Source organism: Plecotus auritus (genome assembly GCF_963455305.1).
Source record: "Plecotus auritus genome assembly, chromosome: 6".
Taxonomy (NCBI): domain Eukaryota; kingdom Metazoa; phylum Chordata; class Mammalia; order Chiroptera; family Vespertilionidae; genus Plecotus; species Plecotus auritus.
In genome coordinates, this window is record NC_137773.1 from 86,548,041 (window position 1) to 86,564,750 (window position 16,710).

The 16,710-nt window shown below is 40.3% G+C and overlaps 2 protein-coding genes across 3 annotated transcripts in view; one reads left to right on the top strand and one right to left on the bottom strand.

Annotated features, from left to right (window-relative positions):
• Window positions 1-16,710, bottom strand: part of MLLT1 (MLLT1 super elongation complex subunit) — a 91,440-nt gene that overhangs the window by 51,366 nt on the left and 23,364 nt on the right. The window lies entirely within an intron of this gene.
• On the top strand, window positions 10,839-11,153 carry LOC308251323 (cysteine-rich PDZ-binding protein-like; the record flags this gene model as incomplete). Its single annotated transcript, XM_080674491.1, has 1 exon — window positions 10,839-11,153. The coding sequence occupies one exon, from the start codon at window positions 10,839-10,841 to the stop codon at window positions 11,151-11,153; it is 315 nt and encodes a 104-aa protein (XP_080530617.1).

A 16,710-nucleotide genomic window follows, 5' to 3' on the forward strand; every position in this document is an offset into this window, starting at 1 on the left:
GTAAAGAACTCAATAGAAAGCATCAAGAGTAGATTAGAAGAAGCAGAGGACCGCATCAGTGAGCTAGAAGACAAGGTAGGAAAAAATACCCAAGTAGAGCAGCTTCTAGGAAAAAAAAAATTAAAAAGCAGGAGGAGAGCCTAAGGGAACTTTGGGACAACACAAAACAAAACAAAACAACATCCGCATAATAGGGGTCCCAGAAGGAGCAGAAATTGAGCAAGGAATAGAAAACCTGTTTGAAGAAATAATGACAGAAAACTTCCCTGATATAGGGAAGAAAAAACCCACACAAATCCAAGAAGCTCATAGAGTCCCAAGCAAAATGAACCCCAAAAGACGGATGCCAAGGCACATTATAATTAAATTGGCAAACACCAACGATAAAATAAGAATCTTAAAAGCGGCCAGAGAGAGACAGAAAGTTACCTACAAAGGAACCCCCATCAGACTAGCGACTGATTTCTCAACAGAAACTCATTAGGCCAGAAGGGAATGGAATGAAATATACAAAGTCATGCAAAGGAAGGGTCTGAATCCAAGAATACTGTACCCAGCAAGGCTATCAACCAAAATTGAAGGTGAAATCAGGAGCTTCAGAGACAAAAAAGGACTAAGGGAATTTATTACCACCAAACCAGCAATGCAAGAAATGCTAAAGCATCGGCTATAAAAAAAAAAAAAAAAAAAAAAAAGGAAGCGAAGAAGGAACACAGGGGTAAAGAATAAAAATAGCGACAAATAAGTACCTATCAATAATAACTTTAAATGTAAATGGATTAAATGCCCCAATCAAAAGACATAGGGCAATGGACTGGATAAGAAAACACGACCCATATATCTGCTGTCTATAAGAAACCCACCTCAGAAAAAAAGACACACACAGACTGAGGGTGAAGGGTTGGAAAAAGGTTTTCCAGGCAAATGGAAATGAAAAAAAAGCTGGGATAGCAATACTTATATCTGACAAATTAGATCTCAAAGTGAAGGACATAACAAGAGATAAGGAAGGCCACTTCATAATACTAAAGGGAGCAATCCAACAAGAGGAAATAACTCTGGTAAACATATACGCACCCAATACAGGAGCACCCAAATACATAAAAAAAAAAACTCCTGGAGGATATCAAAGGAGAGATTGACAGCAATACAATCATAGTAGGAGACTTTAATACCCCACTATCACCATTGGACAAATCCTCTAAACAAAAAATCAGCAAAGAAACATCAATCCTAAATCACTCACTAGACCAGATGGAATTAATTGACATCTTCAGAACATTTCACCCTGAAGCCACAGAATATACATTCTTCTCCAGTGCACATGGGTCATTTTCAAAGATAGACCATATGTTGGGTCATAGGCAAAGTCTCTTCAAATTCAAGAAGATAGAAATCATATCAAACATCTTCTCAGATCACACTGGCATAAAACTGGAAATCAACTACAATAAAAACAATCTAAAAAAATCAAACATATGGAGACTAAACAGCATGCTATTAATCAATGACTGGGTTACCAGAGAGATCAAAGAAGAAATGAAAAACATCATGGCAACAAATGACAATGAAAACACAACAATCCAAAATCTATGGGACATAGCAAAAGCAGTCTTGAGAGGGAAGTTCATAGCTCTACAAGCATACTGCAAAAAAAACAAGAAACAATGGTAATAAATTACCTAGCCCTACAACTCAAAGAGTTAGAAAGAGAGCAACAAGAAAAGCCCAGTGTAAGCAGAAGGAAGGAAATAATAAAGATCAGAGCGGAGATAAATGACATTGAAACCAAAAAAAAACAATACAAAAGATCAACAAAACCAAGAGCTGGTTCTTTGAAAAGATAAACAAGATTGATGAACTTCTAGCCAGGCTCACCAAGAAGCAAAGAGAGAGGACCCAAATAAACAAAATCAGAAATGAAAGAGGTGAAATAACAACAGATCCCGCCGAAATACAAAGCATTGTTAAAAAATACAATGAACAACTCTATTCCAACAAACTGGACAACCTGGAGGAAATGGACATATTCCTAGAAAAATATAACCTTCCAAAACTCAATCAGGAAGAATCTAAACATCTCAATAGGCCAATAACTATGGAAGAAATTGAAGCAGTCATCAAAAACTTCCAGCAAACAAAAGCCCAGGGCCAGACACAGGGGAGTTTTACCGAACATTCAAGGAAAAGCTAAAACCTATCCTCCTCACAGACTATTCCAAAAAATTCAAGAGGAAGGAGCACTTCCAAGCTCCTTCTATGAAGCCAGCACCACCCTAATACCAAAACCAGATAAAGACAACACAATGAAAGAGAATTACAGGCCAATATCCCTCATGAATATAGATGCCAAAATCCTCAACAATATTCTAGCAAATCGGATCCAGCACTACATCAGAAAGATCATACACCATGACCAAGCAGGATTTATCCCAGGAATGCAAGGATGGTCCAATATCTGCAAATCAATAAATGTGATACATCCCATAAACAAACTGAGATAAAAATCACAGTCATATCAATTGATGCAGAAAAAGCATTTGACAAAATCCAACACCCTTTCTTGATAAAAACTCTCAACAAGGTGGGAATAGAAGGATCATACCTCAACATAATAAAAGCCATATATGATAAACCCACAGCTAACATCATACTCAATGGGCAAAAACTAAAACCATTTCCCCTAAGAACAGGATCAAGACAGGGATGCCCACTCTCACCACTCCTGTTCAACATAGTACTGGAAGTATTAGCCATTGCAATTAGACAAGAAGAAGAAATAAAAGGCATCCAAATTGGAAAAGAAGAAGTAAAGCTGTTCTTATTTGCAGATGACATGATATTGTACATAAAAAACCCAAAAGACTCCATCAAAAAACTAATCCTATCTAATAAAGAGGGAATATGCTAATTGACCATCACTCTGTCACAAAGATGGTTGCACCCACAGCTGAGGCCAAGTTCCCATAAGGAGCCTTAACGAGCAATCAGCAGGGACCTGAGGCTACACCCTCCCCCGCCCCTGTGGGGCTTGACAGGGGACCTCAGTCCGCTCCCCCCACCTGGCAGGGCTTGACAGGGGACCTCAAGGTGCACTTCGCATCCTGGTGCTGGACTAGGGGACCTCAGGCTGCTCCCCCAGCACCAGGCTGGGGGACCTCAGGCCACGCCCCCCACCCCAGCACCAGGCCAGGGGACCTGAGGTTGCACCCCCCTGCCTGGCTGGGCTTGACAGGGGACCTCAGGCCATGCTCCTCACCCAGCGGGGCTTGATGGGGGACCTCAAGGTGCACCCCCAGTGCTGGGTCAGGGGAACTCAGGCCATACCTCCGCCCAGTGGGGCTTGATGGGGGACCTGAGGCTGTGCCCCCCATCTGGCAGGGCTTTATGGAGGACCTCAGGCCATGCCCCCCCACCCAGCGGGGCTTGACAGGGGATCTCAGGCTGTGTCCCCCACCTGGCAGGGCTTGACGGAGGACCTCAAGGCATGGCTCCCACCCCAGTCTCGGCTGGGGGACCTCAGGCCATGCACCCCATCCTGGGTCAGGGCCAGGGGACCTGAGGTTATGCCCCCTGCCCAGCAGGGCTTGACAAGGGTGGGACTGGCCGGGTCTGGATCTAGCCCAATGGGGGGTGGGGGGTTGGCTGGGTCTGGGTCTCATGCGATTTTGAAATGCATGTGGATGGGTGGGGACTTGACTCTGGGTCTCGTGGTGAGCCCCAGACTCTGACAGGAGGAAGGTTTTCATATACATTTTACTAATTTTCTTTCATCTCTGACACTTCTATTATAGAGAAAGGGCAAATAGCAATATTAAATTATTTCCTCTAATTAATCCCCTTTTAATGTGCACGAATTTCGTGCACCGGGACACCAGTAGACTTAATAAATGAATTCAGCAATGTATCAGGATACAAAATTAACGCCAAGAAATCTATGGCATTTCTATACACCAATAGTGAACTTACAGAAAGAGAGACTAAAAAAGCAATCCCATTTACCATTGCACCAAAACAAATAAGATACCTAAGAATAAACTTAACTAAGGAGGTAAAAGACCTATACACGGAAAACTACAGGACACTGAAAAGAGATAGAGGAAGACGTAAACAGATGGAAGAACATACCATGTTCATGGATTGGTAGAATCAACAACATTAAAATGTCCATACTACCCAAAGCAATCTATGGATTCAATGCACTCCCCATTAAAATAGCAACGGCATATTTCACAGACCTAGAACGAACTCTCCAAAAATTCATCTGGAATAAAAAAAAGACCCCGAATAGCCACAGCAACCCTGAGAAAGAAGAACAAAGTAGGTGGGATCTCAATACCAGATTTCAAGCTGTATTACAAAGCCACTGTTCTCAAAACAGCCTGGGGTACTGTCACAAGAACCGACATATAGATCAATGGAATAGAATAGAGAATCCAGATATCGACCCAAACCACTATGCGCAATTAATATTTGACAAAGGAGGCATGAACATACAATGGAGTCAAGACAGTCTCTTCAATAAATGGTGTTGGGAAAATTGGACAGATACATGCAAAAAAATGAAACTAGACCACCAACTTACACCATACACAAAAATAAACTCAAAATGGATACAGGGCTTAAACATAAGACGGGAAACCATAAAAATACTAGAGGAATCCACAGGGAGAGAAATCTCAGACATATGCCGAAGCAATTTCTTCACCAATACCACTCCTAGGGCAATGGAAGCTAAAGAGAAAATAAACAAATGGGACTACATCAAACAAAAAGCTTTTGCACAGCAAAAGAAACCATCAACAAAACAACAAGAAAGCCCACTGTATGGGAGAACGTATTTGCAGATGTTATCACTGATAAAGGTTTAATCTCCAACATCTACAGGGAACTTATACAACTTAATAAAAGGAAGATAAATGATCCAATAAAAAAATGGGCAATGGACCTAAATAGAATCTTTTCGAAAGAAGACAGAAGGAAGGCCAGGAGACATATGAAAACATGCTCAAAGTCACTAATTATCTGAGAGATGCAAATCAAAATGACAATGAGGTACCATCTCACACCTGTCAGAATGGCAATCATCAACAAATCAACAAACAACAAGTGCTGGTGAGGATGTGGAGAAAAAGGAACCCTCATGCACTGCTGGTGGGAATGCAGACTGGTGCAGCCACTGTGGAGAACAGTATGGAGTTTCCTCAAAAAACTAAAAATGGAGCTCCCATTTGACCCAGTAATACCACTTCTAAGAATATATCCCAAGAAACTAGAAACACCAATCAGAAAGGATATATGCACACCTATGTTCATAGCAGCACAATTCACCATAGCTAAGATTTGGGAACAGCCTAAATGTCCATCAGCAGATGAGTGGATTAGAAAACTGTGGTATATCTACACAATGGAATACTACACTGCTATAAAAAAGAAAGAATTCTTACCATTTGCAGCAGCATGGATGAACATGGAGAGCATTATGTTAAGTGAAATAAGCCAGGCAATGAAAGAAAAATACCACATGATCTCACTCATTTATGGAAAATAAAGAACATTATAACCTGATGAATAGAAAGATAAATACAGAGGCAGTAAAGCACCGAACAGACTGTCAAATTACAGCGGGAAGGCTGGGGAGTGTTGGGGAGGGAGGGAAATAGATCAACCAAAGGACTTATATGCATGCATATAAGCACACCAATGGACACAAGACAATGGGGGGGTGGGATGAGGGCATGGGACAAGGGGTAGGGGAGGCTGGGGGAAGGTCAATGGGGAAAAAAAAGGAGATATATGTACTAATATATGTAATACTTTAAACAATAAAAAAATATTCAATAAAAATAAAAAGAAAATTGCTTTTTTTTGGGGGGGGGGGCGGCCCACATAATCTTAAACCTTGTTTATTTGGCTTGTGTTAGCCTTTGAGTCTGACATGCTTGTCTTACAGGAAGCAGAGAAATTCACTCTGGGGCAACCTAGTGCTGTATTTTTTACAACATCAAGTCCTAATCCTATTAGAACAGAAAAAAGGCTATTGGCTGATGGCAGGGTGCATCGGAAAATTTCAGGACATCTTATTAGACAACCTAAATGTTACCTTACAATCCACCACTACCTTAAACCCGCTACCCGCACCTTCATGGAGAATAGTCAATGATGAGGCAGCTACACATTAGTCACCATAGACAAGGTAATGGAAGCCCAGGCCCTTGCTTTAGGAACCTCAGCAAAAAAGGGCTGAAATGACAGCCCTCACCAGAGCCTTAGAATTATCCCAGGGAAAGAATGTTAACATCTACACTGACTCTAAATATGTCTTCATGGTAGTCCATGCCCACATCTGGGTCAATATGGAAAGAAAGAGGGCTCTTAACCATCAGGAATGAGGATATCAAACATGCAAAAGAGATTTGAACATTGCTAAAGGCAGTGAAAAATCTACCGAACCAGACTGCCATAATGCACTGCCCAGGACATCAGAAGGATGGTTCCAAAACAAAGCAGGGGAACCAAACTGCTGATAAAGCATCAAGACAAGCCACCCGAGGGCCACCACTTCTTGGGGCTTTAATCCCCAACCTGGACTTGTCAGAATTTAAACCCCATTATAGAGAATGAGATGAGGAACAGGCCCGTGAATGGGGATTCTCTAACACTGACCCTAATTCTATATGGAAGGTCAATACTTGTGATATGATCTTACTCTCTAAAGCTCTAGTATATGCCATCCTTAAACACCTACATGAAAGGACTCATATGGAAGGGATGCTTTAATGGACCTCATTAGACCACATTTGAAGGGCCCTCATTTACAAAGGACCATTCAGATGATCATCCAAGCCTGTCAGATATGCACCAAAAACAATCCTAAGATAGAATGTGCCACAACAGGAAAGGAAGTACAATATAAAGTCAATTTGAGGACTGGCAAGTTGACTTTATACAGATGCCTAAAACTATAGAAAACTTTAAATTTTATTAATTTAAACTTTATTAATTTTTGTAGATACTGTTTCTGGATGGGTAGAGGCCTACCCCACTAGAACTGAGAAGACAACTGAGAATTATCCCAGGGAAAGAATTATCCCAGAAAAACTTCTACTCAAAGAAATGATCCCTAGGTTTGTACTTCCTTACAGCATTCAAAGTGACAATGAACCGTCATTCACTTCAGAAATCTCCCAGGAGATAGGAGACTACATGCATCTTGGAAACCCCACTCTACAGGGAAGACTGAGAAAATGAATCACACAATAAAGAAGAGCCTGGTGAAAGCATCCCAGGAAACACATTTGTAATGGGACAAGGCACTCCCTATTGCCTTGCTCCAGATTAGGGTAGTGTCCTGAAGGAACTTAAATCAAGCCTTTTTGAAATAGTTTATGGAAGACCCTTCCAAGTTTGTTTTAGGAACACCCCCTTTAGATTTAGAACATAAATTAAAAAAAAAAATCAAACATGTAACATTTAGGGCAAACACCAACAACTTTGCTCATTGAAGGTCTATCTACCTGTCTGACAAGCCCTTGTACCACTTCCAGCTGGGAAACGGGGTCTTACTAAAGACCTAAAAGACTCAAGGTTCTGAACAGCAGTTAGCCAAGCAATGGATTGGTCCCTGTGACGTCCTGATGACCATACACTCTTCCCTAAAGCTCACAGGAATCAAGCCTTAGGTCCATCACAGATGGATAAAGCAGGCGCCACCAGAGGAGCGCTCAGATCTTGCTGCTGCCATTGATACTACAAGGGAAAGCTGGACCTAGACTCCTGAAAGATATTTAAAACTCCTCTTTCAGAAATAGACAGGGCTTCCCAAAGCTGTGACTATATTAGTTTTTATTATTTCTTGACAATTGCTATATACGTTATGCCCATGCTTGGACTGATAACGCCTTTGTCAGCATTTCCCAGACAATGAGTGGCTTCCTCAGCAAAATTATCCTGCTGTTGGGTTTACCACTCAAAGCCCAGCTCCGGATTACATCACACAGATCCTTTAGTCTCTCCAATTTCTGTTTTCACTATAATTCCCAGGAATCACTTTGAAAGCCCATCGGCAACATTGCCTCTTGAAATGTGAAGCAGTCTACCAGTTTCACTTGTTCAGCAATGCCATCCTCTAGACCAGCCGTGGGCAAACTATGGCCCGCGGGCCAGATCCGGCTGTTCTATCCGGTTCTCTTGCTCTCCCCTCCGCTCCTTTACTTTGAATTTATATTAGTTCACACAAACACTCCATCCATGCTTTTGTTCCGGCCCTCCGGTCCAGTTTAAGAACCCATTGTGGCCCTCGAGTCAAAAAGTTTGCTCACCCCTACTCTAGACACTCAGTATGCCACCCTCTGAAGACAGCAATCCTTTGTCCTCCCATAAAGGTTTCCCTCCATTCTTGAGCCCCTTCTTTCTTTAGCAAGAATCTGTGGACTGGGGGATTGGTAAGATTACACCCCTTGACAGCAGGAAGAAACTACAGAAAATGAGACATCCATCCATTTACCCTTATAAGGTAATAAGGGTCTAGGGTTTAAATGGGGGGAAATTGTTACCATAGGCGGCCATCAGTCAGAGTGCCAGGCAGTCTCTCCCACTGGCCAAGATGGTGCTGAGGGAGGTTCTTACAAGTGCACCAAACGCTAGAAAGATGAATGGATAGGGCCCAAGTGCACCAAAAGCTAGCAAGATAACTGGATAGAAAATAAGCTCACTCCTCCCTAACCCTCTAAGAACTGCAGACTTGAGCACAAAGGGAAGATGTTTTTTGTTTTTGTTTTTAATCCTCACCAGAGAATATGTTTTTATTGATTTTAGAGAGAGAGAGGAAGGTAGAAAGAGAAAAAGAGAAACACTGATTGGTTGTTCTCATATGTGCCTTGAATGGGGATCAAACCTGCAACCTTCTGGTGTATAGGATGATGCTCCAATAGAGCCACCTGGCTAGGGCAGGGGAGATGGTCTTTGGCACAGGAGTCCACTGTTCTCCCAGGTCATGGCACCTGAATAAACCTCTTTCCTTTCTCACAAGCACCTGTTTCATGAGCATGGCTTTCATTATGGCAGGTAGGTAGGCAGGCAGGCAGGCAGTTGAACCTGCATTTTCGGTTACACCATAAAAAAGGAAAGAACACTATGCCAGGAAAAAGAAGAGAGGGGAAGACCAAATTCAGACAGCAAGATCACTCTGGGCTCTCCCATGTCATAATTGTGAATCTTGTGCAGGTTAACTTCTCTAATCTTTCATTTTCCACAGATAAAATGGAACCTATACCTCTGTGCGGCTGTGTGAGGATTATGGGAGCTATTGTATAAAATGCCTAACACAGCCTCTGGCCTAGGTTATCATTACATACTTTTCCCCCCAAGTTTCAAAATATCTGAGGTGTAACAATATTATAAAAAACAAAAATCACATGATCATCTCAATAAATGCAGAAAAAGCATTTTACAAAATTTAACGCCCTTTCACAATGAAAACACTCAACAAACTAGAAACAGAAGGAAACTATTTCAACATAATAAAAGCCATATATGAAAAATCCACAGCCAACGTCATACTCAATGGTAAGAGACTGAAAGCTTTTCCTCTAAGATCAGGAACAAGGCAGCCACAGCACATAGATGTCACTCTCACCACTTCTACATAAAACAGTCTTAGCCAGCGTATTAGGCCAGAAAAACAGAAAAATAGGTAATCAAATTGGAACAGAAGGAATAAAATTACCTCTGTTCACCGATGATTTACTCTTACATGTAGAAAACCCTAAAAGTACACAAACTGTTAGAACTAATAAACAAATTAGCTAAGTTGTGGGACAACAAATCAACACACACAAAAATCAGTTCCATTTCTGGACAGAAATGAACAAAGAACAATGTGAAATTAAAACAATTCTACTTACAATAATATCAAAAGTAATAAAATACTTAGAGATTATTATAACCAAGGAGATAAAAGATTTGTACAATGCATACTACAAAACCCTACTAAAAGAAATTATAGAAGACATAAATGGAAAAACATCCCATGTTCATGGATTGAGAGACTTCATATTATTTGTTTTTTGTTAGTCCTCACCCAAGAATATTTTTTCCACTGATTTTGAGAGAGAGTGGAAGGAAGGAAGAAAGAAAGAGAAAAAAACATCAATGTGAGAGAGGCACATCAATTGGTTGCCTCCTGAAAGTGCTCTGACTGGGGCTGGGGATCACCCTACAATCCAGGTACATTCCCTTGACCGGCAATTGAACCCACAACCCTTCAGTGCGTGGGCTATAACCACTGAGACAGAATGACCAGGATTAAAGACTTCATATTGTTAACATATCAATTCTACCCAAAGTGACCTAGATTCAATGCACTTCTTATGAAAATCCCCATGGCATTTTCTGTAGAGACAGAAAAATCTGCCTTACACTTCATATGGAATCTCAGGGACCCCAAATAACCAAAACAATCTGGGGGAGGGGGGGAGTTAAAAAAAATTCACACTTTCTGATTTCAAAACTTACTATGAAGCTGCAGTAATTAAAACACTATGTACTAGCATAAAGACAAGCATGCAGACCAATGGAATAGACTAGAAAGCCCAGGAATAACTCTCTCTCTCTCTCTCTCTCTCTCTCTCTCTCTCTCTCTCTCTCTCTCTCTCTCTATATATATATATATATATATATATATATATATATATATATATGGTCAAATGATTTTCAACAAGGATCACAAGGCCACTTAAAGAAGGACAGTATTCTCAACAAATAGTGCTGGACAACTGGATATCCACATCTACAAGAATGAAATTCAAGACTGTGACTAAGGGAACCATTGCAGAAGGATGGTGTACGAAAAATGTGAAAAGAAACTTGGTACTGTTATCACTCCAGATACATGGAAAGATGGTGCAAAGAATACCACAGAAAGTGGTGGGAGAAAACTGAATGAAAATAAAGCTTTGACCTCAAAAAAAGAAAGATTCAATTCATATGGAAAGAATAAGTTCTCCACTTGCAGAATTTGCAAAAATTCTGTGTACCAACCAAGTTCTAATTACTGCCAGAGCTGTGTGTACAAAAAGGGCATCTGTGCAATGTGTGGGGAAAAGGTGTTGGATACCAAAAACTACAAGCAAACGTCTGTCTATATGTATTAATGAAGATTCTATCTTTCTGTATGATTTTGCTTTCTGCTTTAAATTTTCAAGGCATATCATAGACTAGAGGCCCGATGCATGAAATTCATGCAAGAGTAGGTCTTCCTTCCCCTGGCTGCCAGCACTGGCTTCTCTCTGGCACCAGGGACCCGGGCTTCCCTCCCAGCCCTGGCTTCGTCCAGAAGGTCGTCTGGAAGGACGTCTGGTCTAATTAGCATATTACGCTTTTATTATTATAGATGTTCAAGTTACAAAATAACATGTTTTAAGACTATTAAGTTTAAACCAGGGAAGTTGACTCATTCTTTTGCTCTCTAGAAGTTCTGAATAGCAACAATGGAACTAATCTGCCTTACAAGCATCTTACTGAACTAGAATAAGAGGCAAATTTAACAACAACAAAATATTGTCCCGGTTCTGTAGCACTTTTTATTTAACAATATTCATATAATTCTTATCCTCTCCCTCTACTTTATACTTATATATATTGCAAAAGTGAAAAGGGGATTATTGATATTTCCTTAGCACTTGGCATTAGGATTTGTAATTTTCCCCTCATTCCCTTGTTGGTTGCCTAGTTCTTAGAATCAGCAGTCCCTTAATTAATTGCAGCTTCACGGGGTATTTAATTATCTGAGATCACAATTGCTGAATGGTTCCTTAGAAATTAGCCAAGACCCAAATCAAACACAAATTCTATTTATGATTTTTAAAAATTTGTTCTTGAAGCCATAGTGCTAGTACCTTTCATATGAGAATAAGAACACAAGGGATACTCCATATATCCAAATGAATACACTGGATTTCAGAAAATACATGTTATACACATGACCTTGAATTTACACTATTATGAAAGCCAGAAGAACAGTGTTCATTATGATGATGTATAATAGAAATGAATCACTACTCTTTGGGAAAGTTTTTGAAGCAAAGATGAAACTTTTTTAACCTTCCTCCCCCAAAATAAATAAATAAAACAAAGCAAACATTTTGATTTTATATATGTGTGTGTGTGTGTGTGTGTGCATGTGTGTGTGTGTGTGTGTATTCAAAGAAAGATTATTTTTAGTGCTACTTTCAGAGGTTTAGGACTTCTACTTTGGAAATCTGCAGCCTACTAGGGGAGACCAAAAAAGTATTCCCTATTGCAAAGTATAGTATGTGTAAATACTTATCGCTATAAAATGTGTAGAATAGATAACATGATATACATAGTATAGATATTGCATTTTTATTTTAAAATTATGGAAAATAAAGTTTTAACTGTTTAAGTTTTTAAAATAGTGTTTCTGGGATATGTTGTTATTAATATCTAGAAAAATCACAAGGATAATGTAAAATATAATAAATAACAATAGCTGTGGGGAAAAAAAGAATGAAATTCAACCCTTACCTAACACCATATCCAAAAATTAACTCAAAATGGACCAAACATCTAATCATAGGAGCTAAAACTGTAAAGCTCTTCACAAACAACATAGGTCAAAGGTTTCATGATATTGAATTTGGTAATGATTTCCTGGATATGACATAGGCAAGGCACAGGCAAGAAAAATAAATGGGCAAAATGAACTTAATGAAAATTTAAAAACTTTTATGCATCAAAGGACATGATTAACAGAGTGAAAAGGCAACCTGCAAAATGGGAAAAAAGTATTTACAAATTATATACCTGATAAGGAATTAATATCTAGAATATGTAGAGAACTCCTAAACTACAATAACTAAAAAAAAACAACAATTCAAAAACAGGCAAAGAACTTGAACAGATATTTCTCCAAAGAATGTGGCCAATAAGAACACTAATAAAAAGTTGATCACTAATTATTAAAGAAATGTAAATCAAAACCACAATGACATACTATCTCACACATTATAATGGATAGTATCAAAAAAGAGAACACAATTGTTGACAAAAATGTGGAGAAATTAGGCCCCTTGTGCACTGTTAATAACAATGGAAAATATTACAGCTGCTGTGAAAAACAGCATGGTGGTTCCTTAAAAATTAAAAATAGATTTATCAGACCACCTAGCAAATAAACTTCTCAGTATATGCCCAAAAGAATTGAAAGCAGGGGTCTCAAGGAAATAACCTGTTTACTCATGATCATACCAGCATTATTCACAGTATCTAAAACATGGGAGCAACCCAAGTGTCCAGGATAGTTGGTGGATATGCAAATGTGGTCCACCCACACCGTGGAATATTATTCAGCCTTAAAACGGAATGAAGCATTGCTACACACTATAACATAAATGAGCCTCCATACCCACCAGTATGGCTATAACAAAACAAAAAACAGAAAAATTACAAGCACTGAGAAGGACGTAGAGAAATAGGAACCCTCAGATACTGCTGGTGGGAACATGAAATGGTGCAGCAAATTACCATCTGACCTGGCTATTCCACTCCTAGGTATCCACCCAAAAGAACTGAAAACTGGAATTCAAACACATACATGCACAGATATGGTCATAGCAGCACCTTTCATAACAGCAAGTAGGTGGTACAGCTGATCTTCACAATTCCTGGATCCCACTAAATTTTACTGACAACCTAAACCAGCACTCGTGGTTTCCACACTTATTCACAGACATACACATTGTGGTGAAAACTTTGAGTCGCCCAATAAACTCATTCCCTACTCAGCCTTCTTATTTCAGCTCTCAGACTGTAAACAAGTTTCCTAGTTAGTATATTTCATGCCAGTGTTTTTTGCACTGTTGTGCTTTTTGTTGGTGATTTTGCTAGCTGAAACAGCCCAAGCATAGTGCTAAAGTGCTGTCTACAGTTCCTAAGCATAGGAAGGCTGTGACATGCCTTACAAAGAAAATACATTTTTTATATAAGCTTGAATTATAGTGCTGTTGGCTGAGTTCAATGTTAATGAATCAACAATGTATACTATATTAAGCAAGGTGCCTTTAAACAAAAACACACACAACACAGGTTATGTACTGACCAATTAATGAAAACATTGTGACTAGAGGCTTGCAGGAAACTAACTCCATATTCCCCCTTGTAACAATAGTCCAGTTTTTACTAATCCCATGTACTTGGTGTCTTTACAGATTATAACTATTCTGAGTAATTAGAATCAATTCTGTATCTATGCAACAGAATGTTATTCAGCCATAAAAAGGAATGAAGCCCTGACACATACTATAACATGGCTGAACCTCAGAAACATTACACTAAGTGAAAGAAGTCAGACACAACAGGACACATATTGTATGATTACTTTTACATGAAATGTTTAGAATAGGTAAATCCATAGAACAGAAAGTAGATCACAGGTGGCCAGAAGGTGGGGGTGGGGAGAATAGGGAAATGAAATTTTTGAAACCAGAGGCAGTGGTTGCACAACATCATGAGGCACTAAATGCCAATGAATTGTACACTTTAAAATGGTTAACTGTATGTTATGTGAATTTCACCTCAATAATTTTTTTTATAATTGTGGTCTCATAGAAAAGTATTTGGTCTCTGTCTCCATTTCCTGCGACAGATCTCCTAAAACCCTTGGAATTTCCTGAGTGATAGGGATGACTGGAGCATCATTTGTTTTAATGAGGTGACTTTTGGTGGGCCCCTAGACAGCCTTAGGATTGGGCTGGTCCCCAGAAAGACTAATCCTTAATTAGAAGCTCAGAACTTTCAGCCCCACCTTCAACCTCTGGGGAGAGGAGAAGGGATGGGAATTGAGTTAATCACCAATGGCCAATGATCTAATCAATCATGTCTGCATAATGAAGCCTTCATAAAAACCCCTAAACAACAGGGTTTGCAGAATTTCCAGGTAGGTGAGCATGTGCAGATGCTGGGAGGGGGGTGCACCTGGAAGCTCTGTATCACATACCTTGCTCCATTCATCTCTTCCATCTGGCTGTTCCTGAATTGTATCCCCTATAACAGTGGTCGGCAAACTGTGGCTCGCGAGCCGCCATTTGCCGCTCTGTTGACTAATGAGTTTGCCGGCCACTGCCCTATAATAAATGATAACAGTAAGTAAAATGTTTATCAGAGTTTTGTGAGCTGTTCTAGCATTATAAACCCTTAGGAGGGGTTCATGGGAATCCTTAATTTATAGAAGTGGAGGCAGTCCTGTGGGGCTGAGCCCTTACCCTGTAGGGTCTGCGGTAACTCTAGGCAGATGGTATGAGAAGTAAATGAACTGCTGACACCACCCCAGTGCCTAGAGAATCAAAGAATTGGAAAAGAGGTGCTGGAAAAAGCAGTGTGCATTTGGTTTCAGAAGGAAAACAAAACCTTTCACTTGGTGTCAGAAGTAGCAGAGTAAAAACAGCTCAATGATGCTCAAATGTTACTTTTGTAATCAAAGCCCCACCCTCATTTTTTTTTCCCCTTGGGGGAAAGGAGTGGTTATTTACAAAAGAGTGTCCTGCCAACAGGTCAAACGTTAGTTGCCCTTAAGTAAGTTCTAGTGCCAAACATCATGTAAAATAGAATTCCTTCATCTCACTGTCGATGCCACCTTCAGGATCTAATGTGGTTAAATACGGCTTGAGTCTGAGAAAGCGCCTTTTCTGTCCTGGGTGTAGATCTACCCTGTTCACCAGAGAAGCCAGTCATCTTTCTTCATCTCTGGGACCTCTACCTCCACTGGGTCTGGAAGCCTCCAAGGCTGCTTTGTCCACTCACCTCTCTTACCCAGATTAACTGGAAAGAGGCAACACCACTTCAGCAGCAACAACAGCACAAAACTAATGAAATGCGTATGTGCTGGGTACCGGGCCCAGGACCTTACTGTCCATCTCTCTGTGAATCTTCTTAACAGCCCTGAGAAGCCGACACAATTAGGAAGTCCATCTCATGGAGGGACTGAGGCCCAGAGAAGTAACCTGTGCACAGAGCCACTTCCACTTCAAAAATCCACTTACCTTATATACAGCAGAGGACTAAGTCATGGCTGAAAACCAAATGCAAACCTTGCCTACATCAGGGTAGAAAAACCACCAGTGGATCCATTCATGATGACCCTGTTTCCAACACTACTCCAAACCTGTACAAGCTACTTTTGCAATGAACCACCATTCACTTTTCCACAACTCTCTGATCTTTACAAAACTTCCAAAGCAGGAACCCACAATTAGACATTTGCAAAACACAATACATAAAATCATACTGTCCCTGTCACCCAGATGTCAGCAAAAACCAGAATCCATGATCAGCTGTTGCTCTAACCCAGTGGTCGGCAAACTCATTAGTCAACAGAGCCAAATATCAACAGTACAACGATTGAAATTTCTTTTGAGAGCCAAATTTTTTAAACTTAAACTTCTTCTAACGCCACTTCTTCAAAATAGACTCGCCCAGGCCGTGGTATTTTGTGGAAGAGCCACACTCAAGGGGCCAAAGAGCCGCATGTGGCTCGCCAGCCGCAGTATGCCGGCCACAGCTCTAGGTCAAGCATGTCTCAGGTGTGCATATAGGACTACTTACTCTGCTGGTTCAAATCGCAACTCCTCAACTTACTGTGTGGCCTTGAGTCTGTGACTGAGTATCCAGGAGCTTCTTCTTTCATAGACTGAG